The sequence below is a fragment of the Nycticebus coucang genome, chromosome 4 (assembly GCF_027406575.1).
Source record: "Nycticebus coucang isolate mNycCou1 chromosome 4, mNycCou1.pri, whole genome shotgun sequence".
Lineage (NCBI taxonomy): Eukaryota > Metazoa > Chordata > Mammalia > Primates > Lorisidae > Nycticebus > Nycticebus coucang.
The window spans coordinates 135,133,400-135,147,969 of NC_069783.1; the positions used below are offsets into that span (position 1 = coordinate 135,133,400).

The following is a 14,570-nucleotide window of genomic DNA, read 5'->3' on the forward strand; positions in this document are numbered from 1 at the left end:
CTTCCCTCCTCACCACTCTGGCAGCCTCTGTAACAATCATTTTATCTTCATCTCCACAGTTCAATGTTTTTCTGCCAAATCTGAGTGAGAAAATGTGATATTGTGTTTCCCTGTGCTCAGCCTACTTCACGTGATGTAGTTTCCTCAGTTCTGATCATGTTATTTTGAATGAGAGGACTTGATTCATTTTTTAGGCTGAAAACATTCCATGAGGGCAGGTGACACACTGTCCTTCTCTGCTCACCCTTTCATGGACACATAGGTTGATTCCGTGTCTTGACTGGAGTGAGGCGTGCTGCAGTACACAGCAGGTGGGGGAGTGTGGAACTCTCTCCAACATACAGACATCCTTTCTTCTGCATTTGTCCTGCGCAGCGGAATTGCTGAGTCTTCTGATAGCTTTTGCTCTGTTTTGTTCGGATTTTTTACATTTTGAGGAACCTTTATAATGTCCTCTATTATGGCTTTACTACTTCACATCCCCACAAACAGTGCACGACCATTCTCCTCGCTCCCCATCTTGACTGCCCGTCTTACAACAAAGGACATTTCAACGGGGGTGAGATGATATCTTATTGTCATTTCTCTGATGATTAGCGGTGTTGAGAAGTTTTCCAAGGATCTGTTGACCATGTGTACGTCTTCTTTTGAGAAATAGCTGTTGAGATACTTTTCAATTTTTTTTAAACCAGATCAGTTATTTTTAGTATTGAGTTATTTGAACACTTTACCTATTTTGGTGAGTATTCCCGAGTCAGATGCGGAGTTTACAAATATTTTCTCCTTGTCTGTGTTTTGTCGCTTCACTTGTGGTTGTGGCCTTTGCTGTGGGGAGGTTTTCAGTTTGGTGTGACTCCATTTGTCTATGTTTGCTTTGGTCACCTGTGCTTTTGCAGTGTTCCTCAAGACACCTTTGCCCGAGACAAGATTGTGGGTGTTTCCCCAGTGTATCCTCCTAGTGGTATTATAGCTTTAGCCTCACCCTTAAGTTTGGAATCCATGTTGATCTCATTTAGCATAAGGCGAGAGAGGGGTCCTCCAAATTTCCCTGCTCCAGCTGGTGAAGGGATTGTCATTTCCCAATCATTGGCTTGTTCATTTGAAGCATTTTTAAAAGGACTTTGAGGGGAGCACGTATTCCTGTAAACTCCCCTCCTAGTATTTAATCTTCTTCTCTTCCATAGGCAGTGTTTCCATATTAGATTTTGTAAATTTACTTGTTCATTTCTTTTTTTTTTTTTTAGGTGATCCATTTTTATTTATTTTTATTAAATCATAACTGTATATATTGATATGATCATGGGGCATCATAGACTCGCTTCATAGACCATTTGACACATTTTCATCACAATGGTTAACATAGCCTTTCCGGCGTTATCTCAGTTACTGTGCCAAAACATTTACATTCTACATTTAGCAAGTTTCGCAAATACCCCTGTAAGATGCACCACAGGTATGATCCCACCAATCCCCCTCCCTCTACCCACCACCCCTCTCCCTCCCCTCCCTTTCCCATTTCCCCCTATTGTTAGGTTGTAACTGGGTTATAACTTTCATGTGAGAGCCCCAAATTAGTTTCATAGTAGGGCTGAGTACAATTGATACTTTTTCTTCCATTCTTGAGCTACTTTACTAAGGAGAATATGTTCCAGCTCCATCCATGTAAACATGAAAGAGGTAAAGTCTCCATCTTTCTTTAAGGCTGCATAATATTCCATGGTGTACATATACCACAATTTATTAATCCATTCGTGGATCGATGGGCACTTGGGCTTTTTCCATGACTTAGCAATTATGAATTGGGCTGCAATAAACATTCTGGTACAAATATCTTTGTTATGTTGTGATTTTTGGTCTTCTGGGTATATGCCCAGCAGAGGAATTACAGGATTGAATGGCAGATCTATTTTTAGATCTCTGAGTGTTCTCCATATATCTTTCCAAAGGAATGTATTAATTTGCATTCCCACCAGCAGTGCACAAGTGTTCCCTTTTCTCCACATCCACGACAACATCTCTGGTCTTGAGATTTTGTGATATAGGCTAGTCTCACTGGAGTTAGATGATATCTCAAAGTAGTTTTGATTTGCATTTCTCTGATGATTAAAGATGATGAGCATTTTTTCATATGTCTGAAGGCCGCGTGCCTGTCTTCTTCAGAGAAGTTTCTCTTCAAATCCCTTGCCCAGCCTGCGATGGGATCCCTTGTTTTTTTCTTGTTGATGCGTTTGAGTTCTCTGTGGATTCTGGTTATTAAACCTTTGTCGGAGACATAACCTGCAAATATCTTCTCCCATTTTGAGGGCTGTTTGCTTGCTTTACTTACTGTGTTCTTGGCTGTGCAGAAGCTTTTTAGTTTGATCAGGTCTCAGTAGTGTATTTTTGAAGCTGCTTCAATTGCCCGGGGGGTCCTCCTCATAAAATACTCACCCAGACCAATTTCTTCAAGGGTTTTCCATGCACTCTCCTCTAGTATTTTTATAGTTTTATGTCTTAAGTTTAAATCTTTAATTCAATGAGAGTCTATCTTAGTTAATGGTGAAAGGTGTGGGTCCAATTTCAGTCTTCTGCAGGTTGCCAGCCAGTTCACCCAGCACCATTTGTTAAATAGGGAATCTTTTCCCCACTGAATGTTTTTAATTGGCTTGTCAAAGATCAAAGAGCGGTAAGTAGCTGGATTCATCTCTTGGTTCTCTAGTCTGTTCCAGACATCTACTTCTCTGTTTTTGTGCCAATACCATGCTGTTTTGATCACTATCGATTTGTAGTAAAGTCTGAGGTCTGGTAGTGTGATTCCTCCTGTTTTGTTTTTATTTCTGAGTAATGTCTTGGCTATTCGAGGTTTTTTCTGATTCCATATAAAATGAAGTATTGTTTTTCAAGATCTTTAAAATATGACAGTGAAACTTTAATAGGGAGTGCATTGAAATTATATATTGCTTTGGGTAGTATGGACATTTTAATAATGTTGATTCTTCCCAGCCATGAGCATGGTATATTTTTCCATTTGTTAACATTTTCAGCTATTTCTTTTCTTAGAGTTTCATAGTTCTCTCTATAGAGATCTTTCACGTCTTTTGTTAGGTAAATTCCCAAATATTTCCTCTTCTTTGGCACTACTGTGAATGGGATAGAGACCTTAACTCCTTTTTCAACTTGACTGTTGTTGGTGTATATAAAGGCTACCGATTTATGGATGTTGATTTTGTAACCTGAGACGCTGCTCTATTCCTTGATCACTTCTAGGAGTTTTGTAGTAGAGTCCCTAGTGTTTTCCAGATACACAATCATATCACCTGCGAAGAGTGAAAGTTTGATCTCTTCTGACCCTATATGGATACCCTTGATCGCCTTTTCTTCCCTAATTGTGGTGGCTAAAACTTCCATTACAATGTTGAAAAGCAATGGAGACAATGGGCAGCCTTATTTGGTTCCTGATCTCAGTGGAAATGATTCCAATTTAACTCCATTCAATATGATATTGGCTGCGGGTTTTCTGTAGATGGCCTCTATCAGTTTAAGAAAAGTCCCTTCTAGACCAATTTTCTTGAGTGTGCTGATCATGAAGGGATGCTGGATATTATCAAAAGCTTTTTCTGCATCGATTGAGAGAATCATATGGTCTTTGTTTTTTAATTTGTTTATGTGCTGAATTACATTTATAGATTTACGTATATTGAACCAGCCTTGAGATCCTGGGATAAAACCAACTTGGTCATGATGCATAATTTGTTTGATGTGTTGCTGGATTCTGTTTGTTAGGATCTTGTTGAATATTTTTGCATCTATATTCATTAGTGATATTGGTCTATAATTTTCTTTTCTTGTTGGGTCTTTTCCTGGTTTGGGGATCAGGGTGATGTTTGCTTCATAGAACGTGTTGGGTAGTCTTCCTTCTTTTTCTACCCTTTGGAACAGGTTGAGTAATATAGATACTAATTCCTCTTTAAAGGTTTGGTAGAATTCTGACGTGAAACCATCTGGTCCCGGGATTTTCTTTTTAAGGAGGTTTTGTATAGTTGATGCTATTTCTGAACTTGATATGGGTCTGTTCAACATTTCCACTTGATTCTGGCTAAGTCTTGGAAGGTGGCGTGTTTCCAAGTATTGGTCAATTTCCTTCAGATTTTCATATTTTTGAGAATAAAGTTTCTTGTAATATTTATTAAGGATTTTTTGGATTTCTGACGAGTCTGTTGTTATTTCGTCTTTGTTGTTTCTGATTGATGATATTAGAGATTTTACTCTTTTTTTTCTGATTAGGTTGGCCAGAGGTTTATCTATTTTATTGACCTTTTCAAAAAACCAGCTTTTTGATTTATTGATCTGTTTTATTATTCTTTTGTTTTCAATTTCATTTAATTCTGCTCTAATTTTGGTTATTTCTTTTCTCTACTGGGTTTGGGGTTGGAATGTTCCTCCTTTTCCAGTTGCTTGAGATGTCCCATTAAGTTGTTAACTTCCTCTCTTTCCGTTCTCTTGAGGAAGGCTTGCAGTGCTATAAATTTCCCTCTTAGAACTGCCTTTGCGGCGTCCCAGAGGTTCTGATATTTTGTGTCTTCATTGTCATTTTGTTCCAAAAAATTGACAATTTCTTTCTTAATATCATCTCTGACCCAGCTATCATTCAGCATAAGGTTATTTAACTTCCATTTTTTTGTATGAGTATGCAGATTCCTGTTGTTACTCACTTCAAGTTTTATTCCATGATGGTCTGAGAAGATGCAAGGAATAATTTCTAGTCCTTTAAATTTACTGAGGTTAGACTTGTGACCTAAAATTTGGTCAATTTTGGAGTAAGTTCTGTGGGCTGATGAGAAATATGTGTATTCAGTTTTGTTGGGATGAAATGTTCTATAGATGTCTGCTAAATCTAAACATTGGATGGTTAGGTTTAAATCTAAGATTTCTTTGCTCAGCTTCTTGCTGAAGAATCGATCCAACACTGCCAAAGGAGTGTTGAAATCTCCGATGATTATGGAGCTGGAGGAAATCAAGTTACCCATGTCTGTTAGAGTTTCTCTTATAAATTGAGGTGCATTCTGGTTGGGGCATAGATATTAATAATTGAGATCTCATCATATTGAGTATTACCCTTAACAAATGTGAAGTGACCATTCTTGTCCTTCCTTACTTTTGATGGTTTAAAGCCTACTGTATCTGCAAATAAAATTGCAACACCTGTTTTTTTCTGATTACCATTTGCCTGAAATATGGATGACCATCCTTTCACCCTGAGTCTGTATTTGTCTTTTAAGTTAAGACGTGACTCTTGTATGCAACAAATATCTGGCTTGAGTTTTTGTATCCAGTCAGCTAACCTATGCCTGTTTAGAGGACAGTTTAAGCCATTCACATTAATGGAGAGTATTGATTAGTCTGGTGGAATTTGGGTATCAAGTTTTTCAAAGGTCCAGTGGACATTTTTAATCCTTTTGCCAGTGTGGAAGTTGGAGTTTGATACAAAGTTTCTGAGTGAGTTTACTTTTGTGGTATAGGATTGGGTTGGTCATTGTGGAGGATAGGTCTGAGAGTATCCTGAAGAGCTGGTTTACTTATGGCAAATTTTTTCAACATATGAATGTCACTGAAGTATTTAATTTCTCCGTCATAAATGAAACTCAGTTTAGCTGGATATAAGATCCTGGGTTGAAAGTTATTTTGCTTTAGGAGATTAAGAGTTGATGACCACCCTCTTCTGGCTTGAAAAGTTTCAGCAGAAAGATCTGCAGTTATTCTAATATTCTTTCCTTTGTACGTAATGGTTATCTTTTGCCAGGCTGCTTTGAGAATCTTCTCTTTCATATTAACTTTAGTGAAGCTAATTATGATATGCCTGGGGGATGACTTATTGGGGTTGAATCGTGCTGGGGTTCTGAAGCTGTCTGCTATCTGAATTTCAGATTCTCTTGGCATGTCTGGAAAATTTTCTTTCATAATTTCATGCAGAAGGGCCTCTGTGCCCTTCGAGGCCACTTCATCATTCTCCGAAATCCCAATTATTCGTATATTGCTTTTCTTCAAATTATCCGAGAGTTCTCTGAGTGAATGATCCGTTTTTGCTCTCCATTTCTCTTCCTCTTTGAGAGATTGGGAGTGTTTGAAGACTTTATCTTCAATGTCAGAAATCCTTTCTTCTGCTTGCTCCATTCTGTTGCTGAGGGATTCTACTGCATTTTTCATATCTTTGAGGGCTGTAAATTCTTGCTTCAGTGTGTCTAAGTCTTTGGTGGTTTTGTCTTTAAATTCTTGAGACAACTTTTGAATTTCTTCTCAAATTCCTAATTCCATTTTATTAATCTTGTCTGCAATCCAAATTCTGAATTCTATTTCTGACATCTCAGCCAGTTGTTTATGAATGGGATCTTCAATCACAGCTGCCGTATCTTTTCTTGGGGGTGTTGATCTATTCTGGTTATTCGTGTTACCAGTGTTTTTCCGCTGATTCCACCCCATGGTTATTTTACTCCCTTTGATTTTTTTCCCCTGGGGCTTTATTGAGGGCCTGTTTAGTGTTGTGGCCTGCGAAACTGGGGCCCTGTCTTGTTTGGTGGGGCAAAGTGGTTCTGTCTTGTTTTCAGTTGGTTTCTGTTTGATCCTATTGTAACATTTACTCTGGCTTGAAGTCTCAGCTGTGTGGAAAAACCAGCATTTAAGTCACCCCGCCCACCCACCTCTGGCACCAATTTGAAAAGGAAAAGGAAAATCAAACCTTCCTACAACCGCATACCCAGAGCACTGCCTGAAAAGTCCTCAGTCTATTAGTTCAGTTCAAAAGGTCCAAATCGATTGTCTCAATCGGCACCTGTCTTGGGTGGGAGAGTTCAAGAGGTCTCTGGGAACTGGATCACAGGTGTCTGGTGACTCCTCTGATATGGCTTACTCCAGTGCTGCGTGGAATCAGGAGGAGCCACCTAGCAAATAGATCAGTCTGGGAAGGTTGATGTCTCCTTCCCCACTTTGCCCCTCTGTCGGACCCAGCCACTGGTATCTCTGCAGATGGCTAACCCAGTTGCCTGTAGTGAACAGATACTTCAGGGGTTTGCACCTGCCTGAATTGCAAGGAAGTCTTGTAGTCTGCTGCTATCTAGCAGGAGGAGATAGGGCCTGACATCTTTGAGTGCTTGATGCAGGTGGTGGGAGGGAGGTGTTCACTCAGGCTTAGCCCCGTTGCTGATTGATGTTGCTAACAGAACAGAACAGACAACTTTGCGGGGTTCTCTCTCTGTTTCTGCTAAAATCGCCTACAGAAGATGGGTTGTTCTGAGTTCAAACATCTTTGCTGCTGGAGGTTTGTGTCCGATTACTTCTCTGAGTTGGCCCTGCCCTGGAAGCTTCCCGGGTTTGTGAGCAGTGTCAGGCAAATCCTTTGCTCACTGGTGGCCTCCTCTGGTTGCCCAGGGAGACAGGGGGTGTGGCTTCAGAATATCCAGAAGTGAGCCGTTTTGCTGTTAAAGAAAAAACAGCTGTTGATTTGCCTCCAGGAACTGCAGCTCTGGTGTGGGCACCCAGCCGACCCTTTTCTCCTCTGTCTTGTGCCCCAGAGTCAGCACTGAGTGGCCGCAGTTTATGCTCTGTCCACACCCCTCGAGAGATCTCCCAAGAATCTGGACTCCTGGGGGGCAGGCCCCCAGACCCCCGAGTGAGAGTGGGGGGAAGCTAGAGTTTCATTCAATTTTATGCCTGGCCATATTGTTGCCTGGGGAGGGCTGCTGTAGCGCACCACAGGGAAGTGCCGCCGAGGCGTGACTCCCCCTTAGCCGGGTGCCCTCTCCTCACTCACGTGCCTCAGAGTCAGCACTGACCAATTGCAGCTCGGAGACTGTCCACTCCCCTTGAGAAATCACCCAAGAATCCGAACTCCTGGGGGACAGGCCTCCAGACCTCAGTGAGTGGGAGGGGAGTGTTGGGGGTTCAGGGTTGCCGGCAAAGGATTTTTAAAGTTTTATACAGTTTTATGCCTGGCAGGAGAACGCCATGGCACCCTAGTAGGGGAGGTAGGTCCAGTTTTTAGAAGGTCTCTCCTGTGGAGTGTAGTGGGAGGGCCTTTAATTTCTGCCCATTTGTTTAATTGTGGGGCTCTTGAGCCGGTCTCATGGGGGAGGGGGACTCCCGTCCGCTTGGTGGTGGATTGTGTACCTTTTGTTTGCGTCCTTGTGATCACAGCTTGCCTCAGTGGTGTTGATGTGAGTTCTTCAACCTTCTCTCGGTGCGCCTCAAATCCACCAGGATACTTACTAAATTCTGTCCCTTAACTGTCCTTCTGGATGGGAGCCTCTGTTGAGAGCTGGCTTCAGTCCACAATCTTGTCTCTCCCCCCTTGTTCATTTCTTTATTGACCCAATGGTTGTTCAGGATCATGCTGTTCAATTTCTATGTGTTTGTAACTATTTTTCAAGTTCCTGTTATTATCAAACTTGGTTTATTTCATCACAGTCAGATAATATACTTCATATAATTTCAATTTATGAAAAAAATTGAGATTAATTTTGTGTGCTAATGTTTGGTCTATTTTTGAGAATGTTTCACGTGCTGAGACTAAGTGTATTCCAGACTGGTTGGGTAACATTTTAGGTACGTGTGTATTAGATCTATTTGGTCTATAACAAAGATGAACTTTGATATTTCCTAGTTGATTTTTCATCTAGGTGCTGAGATTGGGGTATTCACATCCCTAGCTATTATGGTATTGGGGTCTATCTCTCTCTTTAGCTCTAAGAACATTTTAATGTATCTGAATGCTCCAGTGTTAGCTGAGTTTACACTTATCATTTTCCTGAACTCAGATCTTTATATAATGACTTCATTGTTGTTGTTTTGTTTTTAGCTTTTGTTTTGAAATCTCATTTTACCTCATATACATGTACCTAGTCTTGCTTTTTCTTTTTATTTCCTCTTGTGTTAAATGTCTTCTCTCCATCCGCAGATTTTCAGTCCATGGGTGTCTTTATAGGTGCTGTGAGTTTCTTGAATGGAGTACGCACTTGAGTCTTGATAGTTTATGCATTCAGCTGTTCTGGTTTTGACTGAATAATTTAGTTCCCTTATATTGAATGTTTTCATTTATACATAAAATCTTATTGCTGCCATTTTGGTATTTGTGTCTAGTGTGAGTGTGTTGTGTGTGTGTGTATCCATATCCTTGTGTGAAAAAAAGTATTCTTGCAGATGTAATAGCTAAGACGAGCAGCGCAGTCTCTTAATCCAATATGTCTGGTGTCCTTTGAAGAAAACAGGCATGAGAAGACCCATACACACAGGGATCAATTATGTAAAGAAGTGGGACAGACTAAAGTTATTCATCTGCAAAGAAAGGCTTCTAAAAATTAACAGCTGTCAGCCAGTAGCCAGGACACTGAAAGGAAAGATTTCTCTACAAGTTTCAAAGGGAATGTGTCCTGGACTCATAGATTTTGGAGGGCTGGTCTCCAGAACTGTAAGACAATACATGTTGCTTGTTTTAAATCACTCAATGTGTGGTACATTGTGATTACAGTCCTAGAAAACTAATATATCAAACAACTAATATAACAGGACTTTCATCCTGGCTCTCAACATATCATAGTATAATCGTACCATTGCCCACGTTTCTAAATTTCATGGCGGTCATTATATTTTAAGGTTAATATGCAAAATTCCCCTATTTTACAATACATGAATATACTGCTTAGTATTATTAAGATCATAATAACTAATGCAGAATTATATTTTTTACATAATGTTACTTATTTGCTTGCATCAAAATGAGAAAACATTTCTGTTGATTTTTGTGAAATGTATGAGGTTCAGGGTGGATATTCCCCTCGTTTCCAGTGGAAACCCCAAGTGCACTGTGCCTGGTGCCTGACACCCAAAGCAGGACACAGGAAGCTGGTTTACTGGCACATTGGTGGGAGGGAAAAGACTCTGAGGCAGGAGGAGCAATTGATTGCCAAAACCCAGCAGCGCCTTTGTGCCTGTGTCAGAGTTTCTTAAACTGTAACCTGTACATGGACCATCTGGGACCTTCATAATGTGGATTCTGACTCAGAGCATCTAGAGGGGGGCCTGAGATTCCACATTGCTAAAATATTTCTTCCACCAAAATCCACATACATGTTTATATATTATCACACTTATAAGAATGATGAAAAATAAGATAATAGATAGAAACCAAAGAGAAATCACTCACAGAGAAAATTAAACAAGCCTTCATTAAGGGTGGTGCCTATGGCTCAGCGGGGAAGGCACCAGCCCCATATACTGAGGGTGGTGAGTTCAAACCCAGCCCTGGTCAAACTGCAACAAAAAAATAGCCGGGCATTGTGGCAGGCACCTGTAGTCCCAGGTACTCGGGAGGCTGAGGCAAGAGAATTGCCTAAGCCAAAGGATTTGGAGGTTGCTGTGAGCTGTGACACCATAGCACTCTACTGAGGGTTAATAAGTGAGACTCTGTCTCAAAATAAATAAATAAATAAATATATATAAATAAAAAATAAATAAACAAGTCTTCATTAAATAATGTCACCCTCAGTCCATGAAAGGGTATGACAAGAAAGGAAAACTGAGAGCTGGGGGAAGATACACTGTCTATAAGAAAAATAGAAAAATTAAACACACCCAAACCTCACCCTGACCTGACCTCCCTTCTAGCTCCTGCCCAATCTCCCCCCTGGCTTCTCCTCCAGTCCCTTCTACAGTGGACCCTTCTCACCCTCTCCCCTTCCTCATCTCTGATTCACAAACTCCCTTCTAAATTGTATGTTTTGGTTCATTTTATGCCATTGCCTTCCCTTCAGTTAATCAAAAAAATCTTCATGTCAGATAAAACTATTGCCTTTTATCAGGTCTTTTATGTAGGAAAGTGTCACCAGCAGGCCTGCTTCTTTCTTGAAAATCTTTAATCTCTGACTTCAGAAGAAACCCAAAGTATGCTGATTATGTTTTTTAACATTAGCATTAATCTTTATGTGATAAAAATTCCTGTGAAGCACAAAGCAAGATAACTTATTTTCCCTAGTGCTCACAACTCCTTGCCATAGGTGCTCACAGACTGAACACTCAAGCAGAGAGAGAGAAACCTGGATTCATGAGCAGCCTGAAGAGTGGGATCATGGTGGAATGATTCCTGTTCTCACCTAAGGCACATTTTTTTTTCATGTACCATTTATATTTAGACACCACTTTTCAGGAAGACATGTTCATAACAAGAAAGTCATGTAGTCTGTTCCCACTGAGTCTCAAAAAGAAAACTAAGTACAGAGATGAGGTAGGAATTGCCCTGAACAGGGATATTACTCTGGCCTTGAGCAGGGAGTGGGCAGTGGTCAAGGCCCTGGTGGGGACAGGAGCCTCTGTCAGGACCCCCTGACATCTGGTCACAGACATGCTGGACCTGAACTGGGAAGCAGGGGGCGCTGTGTGGCTGTCACTGAGTGCTCTGTAGGGCTCAGCTGGATACCCAGACACCTGGCATGCGCTCACTAGAGCCAGCAGGGAGTATACTCCTAGCCTCTGGGATTCTCAGAAAAGCCCAGCCCATGCTTACTCTTCTCAGAAATGACACCCTGACAGTGGGGCTGCACACAGGCCCACGGAGGGTTGGGCTGGGCAGGGGAAGAGTAGCACATTTGCATGCAGGGTCCCTCTCTCTCCTCTGGGGCTGGAGGAGGGATAAGAGAGACCTGTGGAGTGTCTGCCTCAGCAGAGCTCTGGGGTGTCTGCACCATGGCCTGGACCCCACTCCTCCTCCTCACTCTCCTCCTTCACTGCACAGGTCAGTATGATCCTCAGCATCCTGAGTTGCTCCCCCCAGGCCACTGAAACCTCTTCCCACACCCATGACAGGACTGCTCTTGCCTCTGGTCCTTCCTCCAGGTCACAACAGGTGTCTGTGTTTCCAGGGTCCCTCTCCCAGCCTGTGGTGACTCAGCTGCCCTCTGCATCTGCCTCCCTGGGAGCCTCGGTCAAGCTCACCTGCACCCTGAGCAGTGCACACAGCAGCTACTTCATTGAATGGTATCAGCAGCAGCCAGGGAAGGCTCCTTGGTATGTGATGCAACTTAAGAGTGATGGAAGCAGCAGCAAGGGAGATGGGGTCCCAGATCGCTTCTCTGGCTCCAGCTCTGGGGCCAACCGCTACTTAACCATCTCCAACCTCCAGTCTGAGGATGAGGCTGACTACATCTGTGGAGTATCTCATAGTGTTGGTGTACCATTTGGGTAAAGCACAGTGATCCAGATGAAGAGGGAAGTGAGACAAAAACTATTTTCTTGACTGCTACCAAGGCTGCCACCAGGATCCCAGAAATAGTGTCTGTTGTTCTGACCCCTCCTTGATTACTTTGATTGAAATTTTACAATGAGAGAACTAGGCACATTCTGATTTCTGTCAGGGGTTCCCTGGGACCAAGATCATTAGGCTAGGCATGGATAGATTGAACAGAGATAACAATGATATAGATGTTATGGCTGATCCTGTCGCTTCCATGAAGGTTGCTACTTGGTCACTACATGGGGGGATGCAAGAACCTTCTAGTTTTCCAGATTCAACCATGGAGACTCCTCTACACACCTCACTTCTGCCTTTCAAAGGTTTATATGCATGTCTGTAATCCTAGCATTCTGGGAGGCCCAGGCATGTGGATTACCTGAGCTCAGTAGTTCAAGACAAACCTGAACAAGAGAAAGATCCCATTTCCATCAAAACAGAAAAAATTCGCTGGGTATCATGGTATTAGTCTATAGTCCTAGGTACTCGGGCACTTGAGGCATTAGGATCACCCGAGCCCAAGAATTTGAAGTTGCTGTGAGCTTTGACAAAACCGTGGCAGCACTCAACCTAGAGTTAGAGTCAGACTCTGTCTCTGATAGTAATAATAATAATTAATAAATAACCACCTTGAAATTCTTTTTTACTTCTAAGAAATTTTGAAATTCTACCTATTTGGTGGAAAGCACAGACTGAAAAACTAGAACGAGAGAATATAAACTTGTGGCTAGTGTGAGAAAAATTCTTAAGCACTTTGGCTGTTTCCAAACATTTTCTTAAGTGGTCAATGACTACATTTTGGGAATGAAGAACAAAGTGGATGAATTAAGCTCAATGTATATAAGACAACTATTGAGATGTAATAATCTAAGAAAAAAGAAAATAAATTGCCATTGAGGTCACTTGGTGCCTCTAAGCAAGAAAGGATTTCTTTTTCCATAAAAAGTAGTCAAGAAACACGCAATGGTGGACCAGAGTCCTCTGAAAACCTGTCCCATCATAGACAGCAATGGTAACAGTGATATGAATTGTCTAAATCAATGTTTTCTGTACTCTGGACATTTATTAAATATTTGCAACAATTTGGGGTCACTTAAGAAAAAAATGTGCAGGCTTTACAAGAACAAGAGTTGTGTTCTTTTGGCTTATTCTTTTTATACATATATATTTTCTGAGACCCAGGGAAGTCCTGAAAATAAAAAGCCTCAAAACCATTATAATTGTGAAACCCAGGAGAATATTATCCATAGAAGTAACAAAATAATAAGATTTTGTACTTTTCCCACAGAACCCTACCTCAGACAATTGTCATTATTGACATTATTGAGCTTTCTGAATGCGTTAGGTGAAATCTCATTAGTACTTTTATGAATTTGAAAGGACTCAGAGCTTATTTTCCTTAGGCCACCCCATCCTCATTTTCTTGTAGAGTAAGCACAGTAATTTATTAACATTGAGGGTGTTTGAGATAGTGGAATGACATGGGATAGACAACAAGCTAAGCAAAATACTTATAAGGAAAAAAAAAATGCATGGTGTGGGATGTCCATAGGTGGTGTTGATAAGCTCTGACATAGTCCTGTGGACACAAAAACCACTTCTATGCTCAGGGCTGTGTTATGTCCAGATAAGAACTAGAAAGGCCCTGATCCTTTTCCACTGTGCAAAGATGAAGTGAGGCCAACACAGAGCTGTCAGGTGATGGAGTGTGGAGATGAGGCCCAACACATGAAGGCAGGCTTTGTGAGGGGCTGAGAGCTGTGTTCTTTCAAGGCAGTGAAGGGAACCTCTGCCCGGTAATTAGCAACTAATGTTACTGAACTGGGATTTCAGTGACCATATGTGCAGAGAATGCAGTCCTAACCCAGACAACCATGAAGCCACGTTGAAATAACTAATAACAAAATAAAACAAAACAATAACAACAAAATCATCAAGGAAGGAAACTGACTTCCAGAGCTGTCACATTATATTATTTGAAATATCTATATTTCAAGATGAAATCATGAGGCAGAAAAAGAAACTAGAAATAATTTTTCCTATGTATTACAAGAGGTTAAACATTCTAGCAACAACAAAGCACAAAATGAACAAAAATATTTAATAAAAATTATCCCCAGAGAATCACAGACATTAGAACTAATAGAGAAAGACTTTGCATCACCTATTATAAATATACTAAATGTAATAAAGAAAAACATGTCAAAAAATTAAGAAAAAAATCTCAAGAGAGGTTTATATAGAGAGTATTAATAAAGAAAAAAGAAGATAGAATAATTGGACGCAAGGTAGATCAATTGATAGAACTGAGCCCGAATAA

General features: G+C 40.9%; 1 gene segment (V, D, J or C); it reads left to right on the forward strand.

Annotated features, from left to right (window-relative positions):
* Window positions 1–11,608: 11,608 nt before the first annotated feature.
* Window positions 11,609–13,363, forward strand: LOC128584886 (immunoglobulin lambda variable 4-69-like). The segment is given in 2 exon segments: window positions 11,609–11,755; window positions 11,883–13,363. Coding segments are annotated over 2 exon segments (465 nt in total).
* The last annotated feature ends 1,207 nt before the right edge of the window (window positions 13,364–14,570 follow it).